Genomic DNA, 17,902 nt, shown 5'->3' with positions numbered 1-17,902 from the left:
ATTCAGAAGAGCACACCCTGTTCAATATTAAAGAGGACCAAATATCCCTAAATAAAAAAATTATATAAGTTCAAAAATTAAATTAAAAAAAAAAATATATAGTGGTACCTTGGAGTTTGAACATAATTCGTTCCTGCAAAGTGTTCAAAGTCCTAATTTTTCAACCTCCAAAACATTTTTTCCCAAAGGAAATAATGTAAATGCAATTAATCCGTTCCCAAGCTCCAAAAACAAAAAAATCAAAAATATTTTAATTTATATTTGTTTTTTTTACATTAACACCCTGTACAGTATTTAAACAATACAAAATACTAGGTATGTGAATTGTCTAGTACCTGGCGATTCGATTTGATTCAATACCAATCAATCCCAATACGAATCTATAAATAGATTATTGTGATTTTGTTTTTGAAACTCAAATTTAGAAAATACTAATCAGTAAACTTGTACATGTACACTGTAAGATTTGTATGAAAATTTATTTATTTATCTGAAAATTCAGGCTTATAACTGAGCCACTGCATTTAACAGGTTGCAGTCTGTTTCATGTTTGAACAGCACTGAAATAAAATACTAAGGCTTAATGTTCCATTAATACAGCATTCTTCCATGCTTAATGTGTGAATCCTAACCCTAAGTAAGACGTTTTGTTGAATATTTCCATAAAAAAATTATGTTTAAAATTCGATTCGGCCTTATATTGAATCGATTCGAGAATTGCGTGCTGTAATATCGCGATATATTGACGAATCAATTTTTTTCTAACACCCCTAAAAAATACCGTACCTTTTTTGTTGTGGTGTGATGGCATCCGTGGATAATAAATGCTATGGTAATGCTTGCTTTAGTTTAGTGCTGAGTTTGTGTATTTTACATTGGGCATATTGTTAGACTACTAAGCGGTCCTTGCTTGTGTTGTTTGACGTCAGGCACGTTGTTGAACAGCTAAGGGGGGGTCCTCGTGCCAGTATTTACAGAAGTAGTCACTATAGTTACAACGGCGCGATAATCTCCTCCTTAATGCCACTCTGGTTCGTAGCACTGTATGTTTTTCTTTGCTGCCACTGGCACTGTTGTCTTTCTTTGGCCCATGGTGAAGAAAATTGTCGTGGAAAAATCTAAATGCACTCGCGAGAATGGAGCACCTCCGGGAGTGTTCACGATCTGACTGGAAACGAGCAGTGCATCGTCTCAACTACCGCAACGTGCACATTCGGCATTGCCCGGCTTAACTCGGCTACCCGTTTTCAAGGTACGTTCGGCTTAGCTTGCTTAACTTGGGTGTTCGCACTCCGAAAATGAGTTCAAACTCCGAGGCATTTTTTACTCAGATTTTTGGGTTGAAGTTTGATTTGTACGAGTTCCGAGACGCTCAAACTCTGAGGTTCCACTGTACATATGGATATGTAAATATGTAAAAATAAATAAAAATATAAAAAACGAGATTAAAATCAAAATACATGTAATATAATATAATATAATATAATATAATATAAAAAATGAATATTGAAAAAAATATATAAATAGAATTAACTGTCAATCAATAAATAAAAACGCTCTGCTAATTTATTCCATGCTGCAGACCCTGTCAGCATGAAATGCGTCATGAAATGTTATTCAAATGAGCCAGCCGTGTGTCATGCGCATCGACACGAGTGTGCAGACCTCAGAGCCCTACAAAATTAACTATCTTTGTAAAATCTCAGTCTGAGACCAGGCAGTGACCAAAAACTCTTACTTGTCTTTGAATATGAGCAGGTGTGAGATGAGGGTCTTTTCCAAATCTTCTCATGTACAGGTAGCACTACTAGATTCCAGACTAGAGCATCTGCTAGTTCAAGAAAAGTGCCGGAGGCTAATTTGTAGGTGTAAAATAATCATAAAGAATGCCTCTGAAAAAGCTTGCCTGAACACACACCTACTTAATTGTAGGTGGGAATTTTTAAATATGTTAGGATCATGGAATAAGGGGTTCAGTAAACATTCTGTCTTTTTTTAACACTTTTAATGATTAGTCAAAATTATTTAGATAATCAGTGGTATTCCAGACTGGGACTCATTTTCAGCCCTGGAGTTTCAAGACTCAGACCGGCCCACTTTAGTTTACAGTGTTTTAATGAAGATGTATATTTCATTTGTATTAAATTAATGCATCGATCTAAAATAGATTAAACATTTGAATAAGTAACCAACGTCAATAGTTATGTTGTATATGATCAAAAATGTAAATAACTTACTAGATCTTAATCAGTGTATCTGAACAATTATGAAAACATAAAGTCAAATGCTAAAGAAATTGATTTGACCACCTGTCATATTCTCTAAACATAAAGCCTAAATAAGGAGATAATAAGGCAAGGTACAAGACAAATTTTCATTTTCAAATAATGAACTGCAATCTCACTTTAACTTCCTTGTGCTGGAATGTGCTTGAATTACTATTAGCAAGGGCAGGGTTTACAAAATTGGGTACAAAATGCAAAAGGTAGTTTCAGTCACATTTAAAAACTAGTCATATCTATATTTGTTTTCAATGTAATTACTTTTTTGTTGTTTAAATCCCAAAAAGTAGATAAAGTCCTGCTATTTATCTCTTCCTTCTAGTTGAGCAGCATGGGGTTTATTTCCCTCAATCAATGTAAAACCTACTGTTCCCAACAAATACAAATACCACAACATTCAATTACTAGGATAAAAATGATCAGCCAAACATGCTAATGGACCATTGTTTACACATTATTTTGTTTGTTTTTGTGTTGCATTTGGTGTTGCTTACTCTGTCTTCTCTATGCACATGCACTTCAGGGCTCTGCGATGATTAGTTAGGGCGCATTTGGCACGTCAGCTCCACTCCTTTTTTTTAATATTGCCTTTTCTTAGTCTTTACTGACTTTACTTTTTTACATGAGTGTCTCGTTTGGCTGTAGTGTCAGCAAGTGGGCACTGGGGACGGCAGTTGATTGGGCGGTCGTTCCTGTGATGCCATCAGTAATGGACTTCGGCGAGGGGGATGGGGGGAACAACTTACCAGCCGTGTCCTTTTCGACAAGTGTTCGTCTTCTTCTTCGCTTCCACTGCTATCAGCGTATAGCCTCGAGGGCTTTCTGACGATAAAACCCTGTCCTTTTCTTCACAGCAGCGATCCTCTTTGCTTTGCGAGCTCTAAACAAACGCCACATCTGAAGCACCACAAAAAACAGAACGAGCAACCGATAATGGGCAGCGCCGTCCTCCATAGCTTCCGTGTTTTGGTTATGTGTTGTTTCCCACGCTCTACTAATGTCGCAGCCGGTTATACGCTACTTCCGCCCAGCGTTCCAGATGCACATTGGAGGTGTGCATGTGTGGGTTGAGCTGAGCTGACCCACCAGCGAGCCGAGCAGTGCAGTGCTGGGCTCCAGTGGAAATACGCTAAAAGTGACTGTGCCTCTCTTTTTTGCTATCTGACTTTCTTTACTTTTGAGAGTGTATTGTTTAATTTGTTTGGCTGTGTGTCGCCAGAGGCCTGGCTAAAGTGCGGGAGGGGAGCGAGAATGAGCACAGAGCTCACGGCAGTCACGGGAGAGAGAGAAAGGGAGCGAAAGCGTGACGCTTGCTTAAAAAATGCGTATGATCCATTCTGCACAAAATAGCGTCCAACCGGGAAAATGCAAGCCACTCCAAGTTAGTCACTCTGGGTCTGGCTAGGTCTCTACCAAACGAACTTGCGGGCCGAAATAAACTGCTCCCCCTGGCGGCTAACCGAGATCAATTAGGATCAATCCTTTTTTGTTCCAGAGAGCTGATTCGGAATGGATTCTTCTTTGACTGCCGCTCAAATACGCCAGAAGTTCGTAGACTTCTTCAAGCGCTATGAGCACCAGTATGTGCACTCTTCATCCACTATCCCGCTGGATGATCCCACACTGCTGTTCGCCAATGCTGGCATGAACCAGGTGAACTGCCCATGCATTGGACCTTAGTCTACAAAAAGCTTTTTTAAGTGATGTACTTGAACATCTCTCTGTCGCTATTAGTTCAAGCCCATCTTCCTCAACACTATTGATCCATCCCACCCCATGGCAAGGCTACGTCGTGCAGCCAACACCCAAAAGTGTATCCGCGCAGGAGGAAAACACAATGACCTGGATGATGTGGGTAAAGATGTTTACCACCACACATTCTTCGAGATGTTGGGATCCTGGTCCTTTGGTGACTACTTTAAGGTAGGACTGTGTCACTACATAATGCAGTCACTTTGGCATTAAACAGTCAATGACTGTGGCAACCTTAACACAGAAGGTCCTTGTCCTTGAGATAGATAGGTAGCAAAATCCTTGCACCATAGTTCATATTTTGAATGTAGGAATCTTTTTATTGTAAACCTGTGCTGCCTTTTACAGCTTGCTGGTATTTACATCTGGAGAAAGCTTGAGCTAAAGGTTCCTCTTTTTTCTTTTGTCCTTTATTTTGCTCTTTCCGTTTCTCTACCACTGCGTGCTGCAGCATCTGGCCTGCAAGATGGCCCTGGAGCTGCTGACAGAGGAGTTTGGCATTTCCATCGACCGCCTGTATGTCACCTACTTCGGTGGCAACAATGACGCAGGCCTGGAGGCTGACTTGGAGTGCAAAGAAATCTGGATGTCTCTAGGGTGAGTGATGTTAGTGGATCAATTTTTTTCTTTTTATTTGTTGCATTGATGAGTTCTATTGAAACTCTTCCCTAAGTGCTTGGTTTTCCATACACACTGATGCATCAAATTTAATGAGCATACTTAACCCATACTAATGTATTTTTACATATCGCCAATATTCGGGTTTTCAAAAGCCATGTAAACATGTGTAAAACCCCGAAACTAAAATTCTTATTCATGTAAACACATTTGGAATACCTCAATTGAACGAGGCATTGGTTTGCCTTGTGTGTATGCTGTCTGCTACTTCTCCTTTCTCGCTTGTTCGCAAGGAATCTAGGTCTTTGTAGTACAGGAACGAGTTGACGCTTGGTGCCGTCCCACGTGCTAAACAAGCCTCACTTGAATACATTGATAATCAAAACGGATTAAATCAATTTGATTTCTTCGTGACGTTTTTGTGTTATCTTCTGCATCTATGCCGAAAATGCCATATATATATATATATATATATATATATATATATATATATATATACATACACATATACATACACATATACAAATACGTGTATATAAGTCTGTGCTTCTGTCATGCAAACAACAAGAAGTACTCAAGCAGTGGTAAACAACCATGACAATGCAGCAAAGAACCACACTTGTAGAGCAAGGAGGAAACCGAATACTTAATTCAGCGTGGTGAGTGAACGTAAATATGTTTTTTATTGAACGTAGAAAGTTAAAAGCGAAAATGACGTCTATTTGCATAATAACGTTCGTGCGTTGCGCCTTCGGACGGGTTTTTCAATTTCCAATCTATACAGGAGTAACTATTTTCTTCTTATGCATGTAAACAGGTTATCCCGAATGTTTCAGAAACTGGAATTTTAGGCTTAGCCTGAATGTTGCATGCATGTATATCGTATTTTTTTTGGGGGGGATAAAAACAAAAAACACTTTACTGACAGACTTTCCGGCACTCTAAGGAGACCCCCTTTGAAGTCACTTTATTTTATTCCTAAACACAAGCTGTTTATATTTGTTTCCCCATTTTGGTTTGTGGGTTTTGTCTTATGATGTTGTTAGATGCAGACACAATTGACATTTTCCGTGGGTCAAACTGCTTTGAATTTCAGTGACATACCCCACTGTACCTTAATCCTATTTTCTTGTAGTTTCAATAGCAGTTTAGTAGAATTGACTCAAACACAGGATCTTAAAATCCTTAGAATACACCATAAATGTGTTACCTTTCTCAGGCAATGCTTGAAATAACTTTGTGTTAAAACAAAGGAATTGCACTGATGGGGAAATAAAATCACTCATGAAATAAGTCTTTTGCCACATGCTCTCTTTCCGTCAGCATGGAGGAATCGCGCCTCCTCCCAGGCAGCATGAAGGACAACTTCTGGGAAATGGGAGATACCGGTCCCTGTGGTCCTTGCAGTGAGATTCACTATGACCGCATTGGAGGGAGAGATGCCTCCCACCTGGTGAACATGGATGACCCAAACGTCCTGGAGGTCTGGAACCTTGTGTTCATCCAATTCAACAGGTAATGTACACACCGAGTGAGAACAACTTTGCCTGCAAGTTTGACTTGGAGGCACACCTGGGAGTTTTCTGCTGTTCTTTTTAGGGAGTCTGAGACCGTGCTGAAACCTCTACCCAAGAAGAGCATTGACACAGGGATGGGTCTGGAGCGCTTGGTGTCGGTGCTGCAGAACAAGATGTCCAACTATGACACTGACCTCTTCATCCCATACTTTGAAGCTATTCAGAAGGTATGCAAATACGTAAAATCCGGCATTGTGTTCCTTTCACATGCTGAAATACATATTTTGAGAAGTACCTTGACTTAGAGGTACAGTAGGCCAAAACTAAGATTGAACAATAGAATTCAAATTGACATTCCAATTTGGTAGGATGCAATTTTCAAATTGCATCCTACTACATTGAAGCTTAATTTCTGTTGCTCGGTAGGCTTTATTTTGATTATGTGAACTGTCTATTTTGTTTTTTTCCAGACTGATACCAGTACAAGTAATCGATTCTTGAGTAGTCACTAATACCAAACACTTATACTACTAGTAATTTTAAGAGATACAATTTCCACCAAAAAACAATGACAGATCAATGATATATATAATTGATTTATAGACTGTATCACAATATAGCATTGCATGAAACTAATGGGAATTTTCTTTTATTCTAATTTCTAGTAAAATGGCCGCAAGATCAGCCACCATCCCTAATTTATTTATTTATATAGTGCAGTCCACAAGTGAACATATTTTTTCATGAAACATGAGAAGTTGAAATGATAAAGCCACATTTTTTTTTTTTTTGCATTACTGTTGTAATCTGATTTATTACTTTCTGACTTGTGTTTGCATCACACGTAGAATTTTACGATGTTGTCATATTGAATGTGTCAAATACTAGTGCAAAGTGAAAGTAAATTAACAGCTCTAAATGAAATAAACTGAAACTTCATGTTAATTAATGGTTCATTTGGCTTCATTTTAGTGTAACACTAGCCTATAAAATTAAAACATTTATGTATAATACATCTGATATTGTTTATTGTAATAAAGTTTAATTAGTCACTTATGTTTGTTAAAAATACATGGGCAAGTGGACCTTCAAATATAATTCCATATTAAAATCATATTTGCAATATTGAGGGAAGGAGGGGGAGGTCGCAATTACATTACGCTCACACAGACTAACTAAACTAGTTGCAGAGGTCATACTCTAAGCCACACCCCTTAAAAGAACACTGCATTTGGTGTGATGTTTGTGTTGTCTCAAATGTACAGTACTTCATAAAACCAAGTTATTTCTTTTCATTCTCATGTTTTTGTACTGTACAGTGGGGTTTTTAACTCTTAGGAGAAGGTAATTAATATTTTCTCCAGAAGTAATGAAAAAAACATTCTGGTTCATCGGCTCAATAACATGAAATTGTGTGTGTTTTTTTAGGGTACTGGTGCTCGGCCATACACGGGCAATGTAGGGGCCGAGGATTCTGATGGTGTTGACATGGCCTACCGTGTGCTTGCTGATCACGCTCGGACCATCACCATCGCCCTTTCAGATGGTGGGCGGCCTGACAACACTGGAAGAGGGTACGAATTTGTGGGTCTCCATTACACTTGAACTCATTAGTCTGAATTTACAGTATGGAATTTACTTGCTATGCTTAAGTTTTAATTTGTGTTTTCTATTCCATTCAGGTATGTTTTGCGGCGAATCCTGCGTCGTGCTGTCCGTTATTCGCATGAAAAGTTGGGCGCTCAGAAAGGCTTTTTTGCCACACTGGTGGATGTGGTGGTCAATTCCCTGGTGAGACTTTTGTTTGCTGCCTCTCCACCAGTTATATGGTAGACGTGTACATTCGGTTAAGACAAGTTTTCCACCTAATCAGGGATGTGATTTTTCCGCTAATTCGCGGAATTCCGCTTTTTTTATCTCCCCCCCCAAAAAAAAAAAAAAAGTATATATTTTTTTTTATTATTTTTTATTTTTTAGTAGTTCATTGTGTATGCACATGACTCCGACAGATAACATCTTCTGCTATAACAAAGACATTTGTGGTATGCTCTAATATGAGTTACTTTTCATTTGGTCATGATACAATTATTTGTTCATGAATTTTGAACTCTTCAACATTATTTATGTGTTAACTTAGTAATCACATTAGTTAGATATGATGATATTCTCAGTGATAGTTTTTAAAAGCAAAGACAGTCCAATGTTTTTGAATGTGACTGATTTTGAGTTGACTAAAACTGCCATTTTATATGGGATAGTTCAATATACATTGAAAATTTATGCTGTTGTTTTGTCTATTTCTTTGTCATGTGAGTGCATTGAAAGTACTTAAAAACACGGGAAACCCATGAGCTCCGGGGGGCTTAGCCCCCCGTGTCCCCCCACCAGGGCACTGCCCTGGACCTAGCTGGGTGCCAGCGGCCCCCAGACCCCCGGCTAAATTTTCAGATAATTTCACTTTGGTCAAATCACATCCCTGCCTAATACAAACTATTCTGTAAAGACGGCCTGAGTACTTCTTGTTACAAGCATCAAATGTAATAAACAATGCAATTAAATGACAAAATGATGCAAATGTAGTCTTAAATTGGTCTGTAGTTTGGAGATGCTTTTCAGCTCCAACCAGTAAGACTGAATTTTCTTTCTGGCAGTGTTGTTGGGCAAAATCATTATTATTCTTTTTCATCTATTCTCCCCACACCAAATTTATCTTTCTGCTTATTCTTGTATTCTTCACCAACCTTTGTTCTATTTTTCAGGGTGACGCATTTCCCGAGTTGAAGAAAGATCCAGAAATTGTGAAGGACATCATAAATGAAGAGGAGGCTCAGTTCCTCAAAACTCTCACCAGAGGGCGACGCATCCTTGATAGGAAGATCATGAGTATGGGTGACAGTAAAACCCTACCAGGTGAGAGATGCTTGATGTAAAGCATTTCCAGTTGTTTGATTTAACATGGCTGTGTATGTGCTCATGGAGAATGTTGAACAGCACTTTACTCCATCGTTGCGTCCAGGTGACACCGCATGGCTGTTGTATGACACGTACGGCTTCCCTCTGGACTTAACCTCCCTCATCGCAGAGGAGAAAGGCATGGTAGTGGACCTGGCTTCTTTTGAAGAGGAGAAGAAGGCTGCACAGGTGAAGAAAGATTGTATACTCATAAAATGTATTGCCTTTGAAGTTCCTTCTTTGCTGCTGTTGGATGAAATTCTACATGTAGGTCAGAGTCTAGGTGCTCTTGAGCAATGATGATGCTCTGGCTGTGTAAACCTATTCCTGCTGATTTTAAAAGTGAATTCATCCTCAGGGATCATCCTCGTTCCATGAGTACTAAGACATTTTGGCCAAGACGGAAGAAGTTCATAATTAAAATACATGTGGGCTTGCGCCTCATGCATCTAATATACATGTATTGCAAAACTATTTGCCTTGAGGAACGAGATGATTACATTCTTTTTTTGGCAAGTTTAGACATGTAAGTGCTGCCTGCCTATACAATATTGGTAAGATAAGTAAAATTGTTTTCGTAGTGTGTGAGAATTATGCAGTTTCCCTTCCATTAGTACGATTTTTATAGAGAGCTTTTTGTAATGAAACTTTGTGTGTGTGCAGTTGAAGTCCCAGGGTAAGGGTGCAGGAGACGTGGACCACATCATGTTGGACATCTATGCCATTGAAGAGCTGAGAAACAAGAACATCCCTGCCACAGATGATTCTCCCAAATACAAATACACTTCTGATGAAAATGGCATCTATGGTATTAAACCAGTAAAAACCCAACACAAACCAGAACGGCATGCTCTTCTGAATCTTTACCGTCATTCTGTTGATGTGTCGTCAGAGTTCCAACAGACCTCGGCCACCGTATTGGCCCTGCGCCATGACCGCGCCTTCTGCGGTGAAGTGACCACGGGTCAGAAATGTGGTGTGCTGCTGGATCAGACGTCTTTCTACGCCGAGCAGGGTGGACAGACATATGATGAGGGCTACTTGCTTCGAGAGGATGACAATGCCGAGGATGTAAGTGCACTCAGAGTCCATAGTAAGACCTTATCAAAATATTTTATGAAATATACAAGATTATTGTATAGATTTATGTGTCAATAATAAAACCTTACAAACATTCTTACTGCTGTACTGTATATGGTTAGTACATAATTGGGCGGGAAAAATAGAAATCACAATTATTTGATTGAGATTGAAATTTGTTTGGTTGTTTATTGAACATATAAATCAGCAACAAAAATGCTGCAATTAAAATAAGATTTAAAAGAAAAGTATTTTTTTTACATACATTATCATCATTAAGCACAGCTTACATGTTCAAAAGGGAGTAGAAAGAAGTAAAAAACTTATTGAGTCCTACCTCCTTACAAAATACAACAAACAAACACAAACTTACACATAAACAGCTCCACTTATACGTGCATAGATATGCCAACAGTATTGTACCTTTAGTTGATAAGCAAAAAAATTACAGATATATAAATCAGCACAAGAGAAATTCTTTGAATCGTTGAAATATCAACTTTAAATATAACTTGAAAGGACAATGACAAAATAAAAATAAGAAAGTGAAATATGAATACAATATACTCAAATGATAGCAACTAGAAAAAAACACTAAGAACAAATACTGACTTTTCCTGTGCGTTTTGGCCTCTTGGGGGCAGTGTGGTGCCGTGCATCCATGGTGTACACCTAAAGTGAGTACAGAAGAAAGTTATGATTGAATTCTGTTAAAATAACTCATTTTTCACACATTGGGAAGAATTTGTGCCTTTGCGTAGTGTTATCTTACCTGTGGGTATGTGTTCCCACAGCATTTGCGTGTAAAGATTCGTTATTTGAAGGAAAAACACTCCCGAAGTGAATGCTAACTTCCGGTTAGCATTTGAATGGGATCCTCCCTTCTCTTTTAGCATTGGCGCTAGGCTAACAATGTTTAAAAAAAAAAACGAAGCATGTTTTGTATTTAAATATACAGTGGATGCTATTCTTATTGTCGTGTGTTTAATTTGGCAGTTAACTCCAACTAGAGTGTCATTAAACAGCTTAAAGGACGCTTGTGGGACAACAGAATAACATACGCTACACACTTGCTAGTGTCTAATGCTACGCAATTAAAATGGTGCATTCAGGGTAGTTTCACAGCGTCAGAAACTTCATTTTTCTTTGATTAGAACATTTTAAGGGGAAAATATTCGGCCAATTGTTTTGGCAGATGTTTGAAGGGCAATAATCGGCCGGGCGGTTAATCGGTTGGGCCCTACTTTGAATCATTTGAAACAGTAATCAAATTAATACAGATTTCCTCTTACTAATACTTTTGACAGAATTTTTGTATAATTCTTTTGTTGGAATTCTTTCCCCGTAGCCAAAAATGTGTGACCTTGGTCTGTGTTTTGCAGCGAATGGAGTTCTCAGTGAAGAACACACAGGTTAGAGGAGGTTATGTTCTGCATGTGGGCACCATTTATGGAACGTTGAAGGTTGGGGATCGTGTCACCTTACACGTGGACGAGGTGAGCTCATCAATAACTGAAAACGCACGCGCAGGAAACATCTTAGATGCTCTTGGCAATCTTAGTTGCTCAACTTATGTCTCCAGGCTCGCCGCAGACCAATCATGAGCAACCACACCGCTACACACATCCTCAACTTTGCTCTAAGGGGAGTTTTGGGCGAGGCAGACCAGAGGGGCTCCTTGGTGGCATCGGACCGACTTCGCTTTGACTTTACTGCTAAAGGTGCCCTGAGGACAGGGGAGGTCCGTCGGACTGAGGAGATCGCCTGTGCTATGATAAGGGATGCTAAGGTCAGTGGTGCTAATAGCTCTAACAACAGTATAGAATCCAAACGGTTTTGTATTTGTATTTTTAATGTAAAATCCCTTACTGTATCAGTGATTCTCAAATTGTGGTATGGGTACCACTAGTGTTGCACTAAGATGCTACGAATAAAAAATCAAGTACAGTACATTTAAACCTAGTGTTAACTTAACTTTTATTGTTGGTGGTTTACAATAAATTTAAATCCACTCAAGAACAAAGTTCCCTCTAAGCTATGCACGTGAACAATTGCGCAGTGCTCTCACCCTCTCAGCGCACAGCAAATGTCTGCACGGCATTAAAAAAAAAATCGTAACCTGAGCTGTATTTACTGTTTGTATTTTTTTATATTATCTTCCCATAAAGGAATTGACAACTTTATTGAGCACATATGATTCACGGAGTGGGAAAGAAAAAAAGGCTTAAATTCAAGGCGAACACCCATGTCGTGTAATCATCGCGGAACGGATTGGCTCTGTCCATAATGAATGGGCAACAAACACGCACGCATACAACAGGGCACTATTCCCACTTCCCTTACAGTTTCAAGAGCAGTTTTAATAGGTTGGGTGTACATTCAGTTCTACAGTAGTTTGAGCCATACATACAGTCACACTCAGCACCAACAAGACTACAGGTGACACGCAAACCGCTCCATTCAGGAAGTCCAAATATGGGCGTCGGCGTAGTTTACGAATAGGGATCTCAAACGTTTCAGAAATGTTTGTGTTTTATTAAATGACTTTAGAGTGGACTATGTGGGACCATATTTATACAAAATGTATTTAAACTTAATTATGCTTAAAAAAGACCTATGTGCTGAAATAAAATAAACTATGGCTGATTCTATTTGTGTCACAAATCAAATACAGTATGTTCTATTTTGACATAAGTGGTACTGCTCTTTAAATTGCAAGTTTAGCAAAATAGCTAAGATTGAATGTGGATTAAGGTTTTAAGAACAGATTGAGATCGTAAAGGTTTGAAAGAAAAGACAAATGGCAAATACTGATAAAAGAAAGACCAAGCTAAATAAAACTTAACTGAGCTGCTAAAAACCATACTCTTTTTTTTTCAATTTGTTTCAGCCTGTTTACGCCATGGAAGCCTCCCTAGCAGAAGCCAAGGCGATTCAGGGTCTGCGCGCTGTGTTTGATGAGACGTACCCCGACCCTGTGAGAGTTGTGTCCATCGGCATCCCCGTTCAGGACCTGCTGGACGATCCCAACAATGCTGCTGGTTCCCTCACCTCCATTGAGTTTTGTGGCGGAACGTGAGCGTTTCAGTTTCATTTCCTCTTGGTCCTCCTCCTCCCGCAGCCTGCTAACAACTGTCCCGTTCCATTTTGTTATCCACAGCCATCTGCAGAACTCGGCACATGCTGCACCATTTGTCATCGTCTCAGAGGAGGCCATCGCTAAGGGCATCCGTCGCATTGTTGCCGTGACAGGAAGCGAAGCCCAGAAGGTCGGGACTCGCATTCTTAAACGCGCAAAATATTCAGTCATTACTCGTCATGGTTGTTTATGGTCAACTTGTCAACATGATTTGCGTTCTGCTGACAGACAAGCTGACTGAAGTAAAATTGCTATTGCCGTAGAGCAGGGATTTTCAGATGCTCACATGACCATTAAAATACAAAGCCAATTTCATGGAAGTCAAATGAAACAAATTTATTTTTAGGAAATATAAAACTTATTAAAATTTAAATAGAGATGACACAAAATAGGGCCACAAAATGCAAAAAAGCTGCAATTGCACAAAGGCCTGCATTTCTCGCCATAGCACACAGGGTTTTTTGTAAGTGCATTAAACCCATTAAGACCTAAAGCGCCTGGCGAAACATGCTTCTAAAACCTATGGGTGAGTTTAGAACCGCACACGAAAACCTGAAGTTTTCTGGAAATTCAACAATATTGTCAATGCCTACTGAATAATTGATATCTCAGTAGCCGAAGCAGATAGAAACATAATTCCATAAACATTTGAGCGCGTACACCTGTGGCTTTCACACAAATGTATAACCTCAATGTTTTTGTTTAAAAGCTCCACAAACTTCACACTAAGAAATCCAATAAAACAAACAAAGTAATGTATGAATAACACAAACTTTTCACACATTTTTTGGTTTGAATTATTGTATATTTCCTTGTGTGAAGTTTGATTTAAAAATAAATATATATATAATGTGTTGACACCCATATCAATACATACTGGGGCGCATTTGTAATAACCTCAGGGAATCGAATGGTAATAATTCAACGTCCATTCCGTTTAAAAGCCGTCAAAATCTTCGACATCCTCATTGACTACAAACATACAGTACAGGCCAAAAGTTTAGACACCTTGTCATGCAATGCATTTCGAATCCCCACTGCCACCTGTGGCCGAAAAAGGAAACCCACGCCCCTTAACGTATAAAATAAGATATTTTTGGGCAAATTGCTACACAGGGCTACTTTTAAGTTGCAGAGGTAAAAAGTCAAGTACATGTGCTCGTCAAAAAATGTGAATATCCTCGAAAAGTTGAATAATTTCCGTAATTCCATTCAAAAAGTCCAACTTGTAGATTAAGGGCCCATAACTCGAGTGATTTCAAGTATTTAATTGTTTATTGTTACATTATTTGGGCTACCAGCTCAGAAAACCCCTTAAAACAGGATGTCAAAAATCTGAATAATGTGAAGAAATACCCATGCATACTTCCCAGTGTTTTGCATGGGGGGAAAAAGATGGACGATATTTTCAAAACGATATGTCAATCTTCAATAGTTGGTTGGATTAGACACGTTTCCTCTTGTAATACTAGCAAGAGGAAAATGAGTGCCACCAGACCCAAAAACAAAGAGCTGACAGTAAGCGTCAAGAAAGCCTGGGCTTCCAGGACCCCCGGGCAATGCCATGGCGCATTCAGACAGTGGTTAAGGCAAAAGGGAATCCAACCAACTATTGAAGATTCGCATATTGTTTTGTATAATCATATCTCATGCAAAACACTGGGAAGCATACATGGTGATTTCTTCACATAATTAAATGTTTTTGACATTCTGTTTTCATGAGTTTTATGAGCTGGAAGCCCAAATAATGTAAAAATAAACAGATAAATACTTGAAATCACTTGAGTTATGGGCCCTGAATGTATAATCCAGGAAAGATAGATTTTTTGAATAGAATTATGGAAATTATTCAACTACTTGGAAGATATTCAAATTTTTAGACGAGCACCTGTGTTTATATACCTCCAACTTTACTCCCGATGTACTGTAATGTGCATGCTCCTGTTGTTGACCAGGCGCAGAGGAAAGCAGACACGCTGAACCAAGTTCTGATCGCCCTGGCAGACAAAGTAAAGCAGCAAACTCTTCCCAACAAGGACATACAGAAAGAGATTGCAGATATGACAGAGGTATGTTTGTGCACCTTTAACATGTTTTGCCTTCTGTTTCTATCATTTACCGACATAATGATATTGGAAGGACATTATTATAGTGGCAAGTTTGGCAACTTCACTGTATGTGTGCTCCAACTTTTAAGATTTCCAAGTTAAGAGCTACCGCCTAGTCGGTATGTGTATTTAATGTTGAATTGGATTTGAAGGGAAAAAGAGGCATATGACCCCTCCTCGAGGTGGCAAGACCTCTGTGACCTGTACCCTGATTTTTAATGTCGGCTTGTGCAAAGTCTATTGGCACGGCAGTGATCTCCCAGTGGCGGAAGGATGAGATGCGGGAGACCCTGAAGGGCCTGAAGAAGACCATGGATGACCTGGACCGCTCCTACAAGGCGGACATCCAGAAGCGAACCCTGGAGAAGACTAAGGAGGTGATCGAGAGCAGACCCAATCAGCCGCTGCTGGTGATGGCGATGGAAACTGGGGCCTCGGCCAAGGTGATTATTTATTTGTCAGGGTTTGTACGGGTGCTTAAAAACCTTGAAAATGCTTGGATTTTAATGTTGTGTTTTCAAAGTTTGAAAAGTGCTTGAATTTTGGGTGCTTGTAGTGCTTGTAAATGCTTGAAAGTGTTCAACATTTATCAGCAGTCTGACTCAATTAAGGGTGAAACAAGTCCTGAGTAAATAGAGTACCAAAAAAAATACGTGAGGGCTTCTTCCTCCCTGAAATACTTGTTTATTCAGCAATCTGCGGGCAGGGCAGCCTCTCAAAGTCAAATTCAAGCTATGATTGCTTCCTTGGGTTAATTTCTGAATAAAAGACTCCCAAGTCATCGATGTCCATAAAGTGTTACTCGTGCTTTTATTTTGAATTTTCCACCGCGGTGCGAATGAACTATTAGTTATGTGGCAGGCTTGACTTTGTTTGCTCTCATGGAAACGGTAGCTTGCAAGACTCCAACGGTGGCCGAGCCGCCGAACGTGGGGATGACACCGAAGGCACGACCGCGGCTTCGATGGTCCGTCAAAGTACGTCGCCACGTGAAAGTGTTGTGTTATGCAAAAAAGATTGGACACCAGACCGCCGCTCAGAGTATTGTGCTCAAAGAGCTGAAGCTGCCATGTGGATAAACTCAAACGGTTGCCAATTAAGGTCCACAAATGTGCTAAATATGAATTAAATGTCTTCTGTTTTTATAAAGTAGTAAATTGCATTGCCACTTGGGTGGCCCTGGTATAGTTTGTTCTGAAAGTTTAATTAAAAACAGTAGTGACGCACCGAATATTTTTCGGCTGAAAATTGCTTTTTTTGTCATTTTCGGCATTCGGCGCAAATAAAATTAAAGCCGAAAAAATATGGCCAAAATAGGATGTTGTGGTGACGCAAGCAAAAAAAAAACGCTGCAGGCAAGCGTCCGTTTGAACAGCGAATGCGGGGGTGAGTGTCCGCCTCGCTTCTCGCTGGCTTTTTACTGTGTGAGTTTGCACCGGTCGGTTGCAGCAGCTCCCGGGTTATTGCGCACACTGGAGGAGAGGGGCGTCGACTTACTTGATGTACAACATTTGAGAGGGTCAAAAAAAGACAGAACTGCCGTGTACTGTAGTACATGTGAGACACTCTTTCCCCTGCAGTGCCTTCCCCTTTTTTTAATTAATTTTTTTTATTTTATAAGAGCCCCTCGAACGCTTCCACTTTTTCACCGGTGGCCGTGCTAAATACTTTAGCTAATGCTAGCACTATTGCTATCAACAGTTTTAAACACAGAAAGACTTCCCGCTATCTCCGGGTTGTTGACAGACCTGTACAGGACGCCGTGTGTGACTTTGCAGTCCGTTCCCAAAGCCGATGAGCTAGCGATTTTAAGTGCGCCGCACCTTGTCCCGCCGCATGCATCCGTGCCCGCCTGCGCGGACTACATTGACTATAAAGTGCAATCGCACCGCCAGAAAATGCTCAACCCTCATTTGGTGTTTAATGTACCACTGGCCAACATGTCTGCGGTGTGGGCACTTTTCAATTTATATTGTGCTTGGTTAAAATGCCAGTGCTAAATAAATATTTTATAATAATATTATAATTTTAATGGGGGGGGTCGGTTTTTGGCCAAGCATTTCGGTGCATCCCTTAAAAACAGATAACTGACGAAAATGATAATCAGTCACAACAAAATGACGTCTCCAATCAACATTTATTCACTAATTAATCAAGATTCACACTTAAACATATCTACAGTGTCCGTTTTTTTCTTTATTTTTAAACTGTGCTGACATCGTGAGCAAAAATAAAACCCTATTAACCATTTTTAGGGCTCCTAAAGCAAGACAAATTCCTCTCTTCCCTCCACTGTGCTCGATTATAAAAGCATTGCTAGAGCATGAAGACCAAGGACGGTGCTGACTCATTCACACACAAAAAAGAGCACCAAACAACAAAAAATTAGCACCAAACAATCACCTCTGGTGCTCATTTGAGGACCATGCGAAAAAAAATTGTGCACCATATACA

General features: G+C 39.6%; 1 protein-coding gene across 1 annotated transcript in view; it reads left to right on the top strand.

The window, feature by feature from the left end:
* The window catches only part of LOC144053381 (alanine--tRNA ligase, cytoplasmic-like), a 28,613-nt gene that overhangs the window by 802 nt on the left and 9,909 nt on the right, over window positions 1-17,902 (top strand). Inside the window, exons 2-18 of the mRNA XM_077567778.1 lie at window positions 3,778-3,935; window positions 4,017-4,205; window positions 4,486-4,631; window positions 5,976-6,167; window positions 6,252-6,396; window positions 7,598-7,743; window positions 7,852-7,960; window positions 8,929-9,079; window positions 9,186-9,310; window positions 9,785-9,929; window positions 10,014-10,192; window positions 11,584-11,697; window positions 11,784-11,990; window positions 13,092-13,276; window positions 13,362-13,470; window positions 15,296-15,409; window positions 15,685-15,891. Of these exons, the coding sequence (XP_077423904.1) occupies window positions 3,792-3,935; window positions 4,017-4,205; window positions 4,486-4,631; window positions 5,976-6,167; window positions 6,252-6,396; window positions 7,598-7,743; window positions 7,852-7,960; window positions 8,929-9,079; window positions 9,186-9,310; window positions 9,785-9,929; window positions 10,014-10,192; window positions 11,584-11,697; window positions 11,784-11,990; window positions 13,092-13,276; window positions 13,362-13,470; window positions 15,296-15,409; window positions 15,685-15,891 (2,607 nt within the window). The 5' untranslated portion in view covers window positions 3,778-3,791. The remainder of the gene's footprint in view (window positions 1-3,777; window positions 3,936-4,016; window positions 4,206-4,485; window positions 4,632-5,975; window positions 6,168-6,251; window positions 6,397-7,597; window positions 7,744-7,851; window positions 7,961-8,928; window positions 9,080-9,185; window positions 9,311-9,784; window positions 9,930-10,013; window positions 10,193-11,583; window positions 11,698-11,783; window positions 11,991-13,091; window positions 13,277-13,361; window positions 13,471-15,295; window positions 15,410-15,684; window positions 15,892-17,902) is intronic.

The sequence above is a fragment of the Vanacampus margaritifer genome, chromosome 6 (genome assembly GCF_051991255.1).
Source record: "Vanacampus margaritifer isolate UIUO_Vmar chromosome 6, RoL_Vmar_1.0, whole genome shotgun sequence".
NCBI classification, from domain to species: domain Eukaryota; kingdom Metazoa; phylum Chordata; class Actinopteri; order Syngnathiformes; family Syngnathidae; genus Vanacampus; species Vanacampus margaritifer.
Note: the sequence above shows the minus strand (reverse complement) of the source record. Positions and strands in the feature narration are given on the sequence as shown.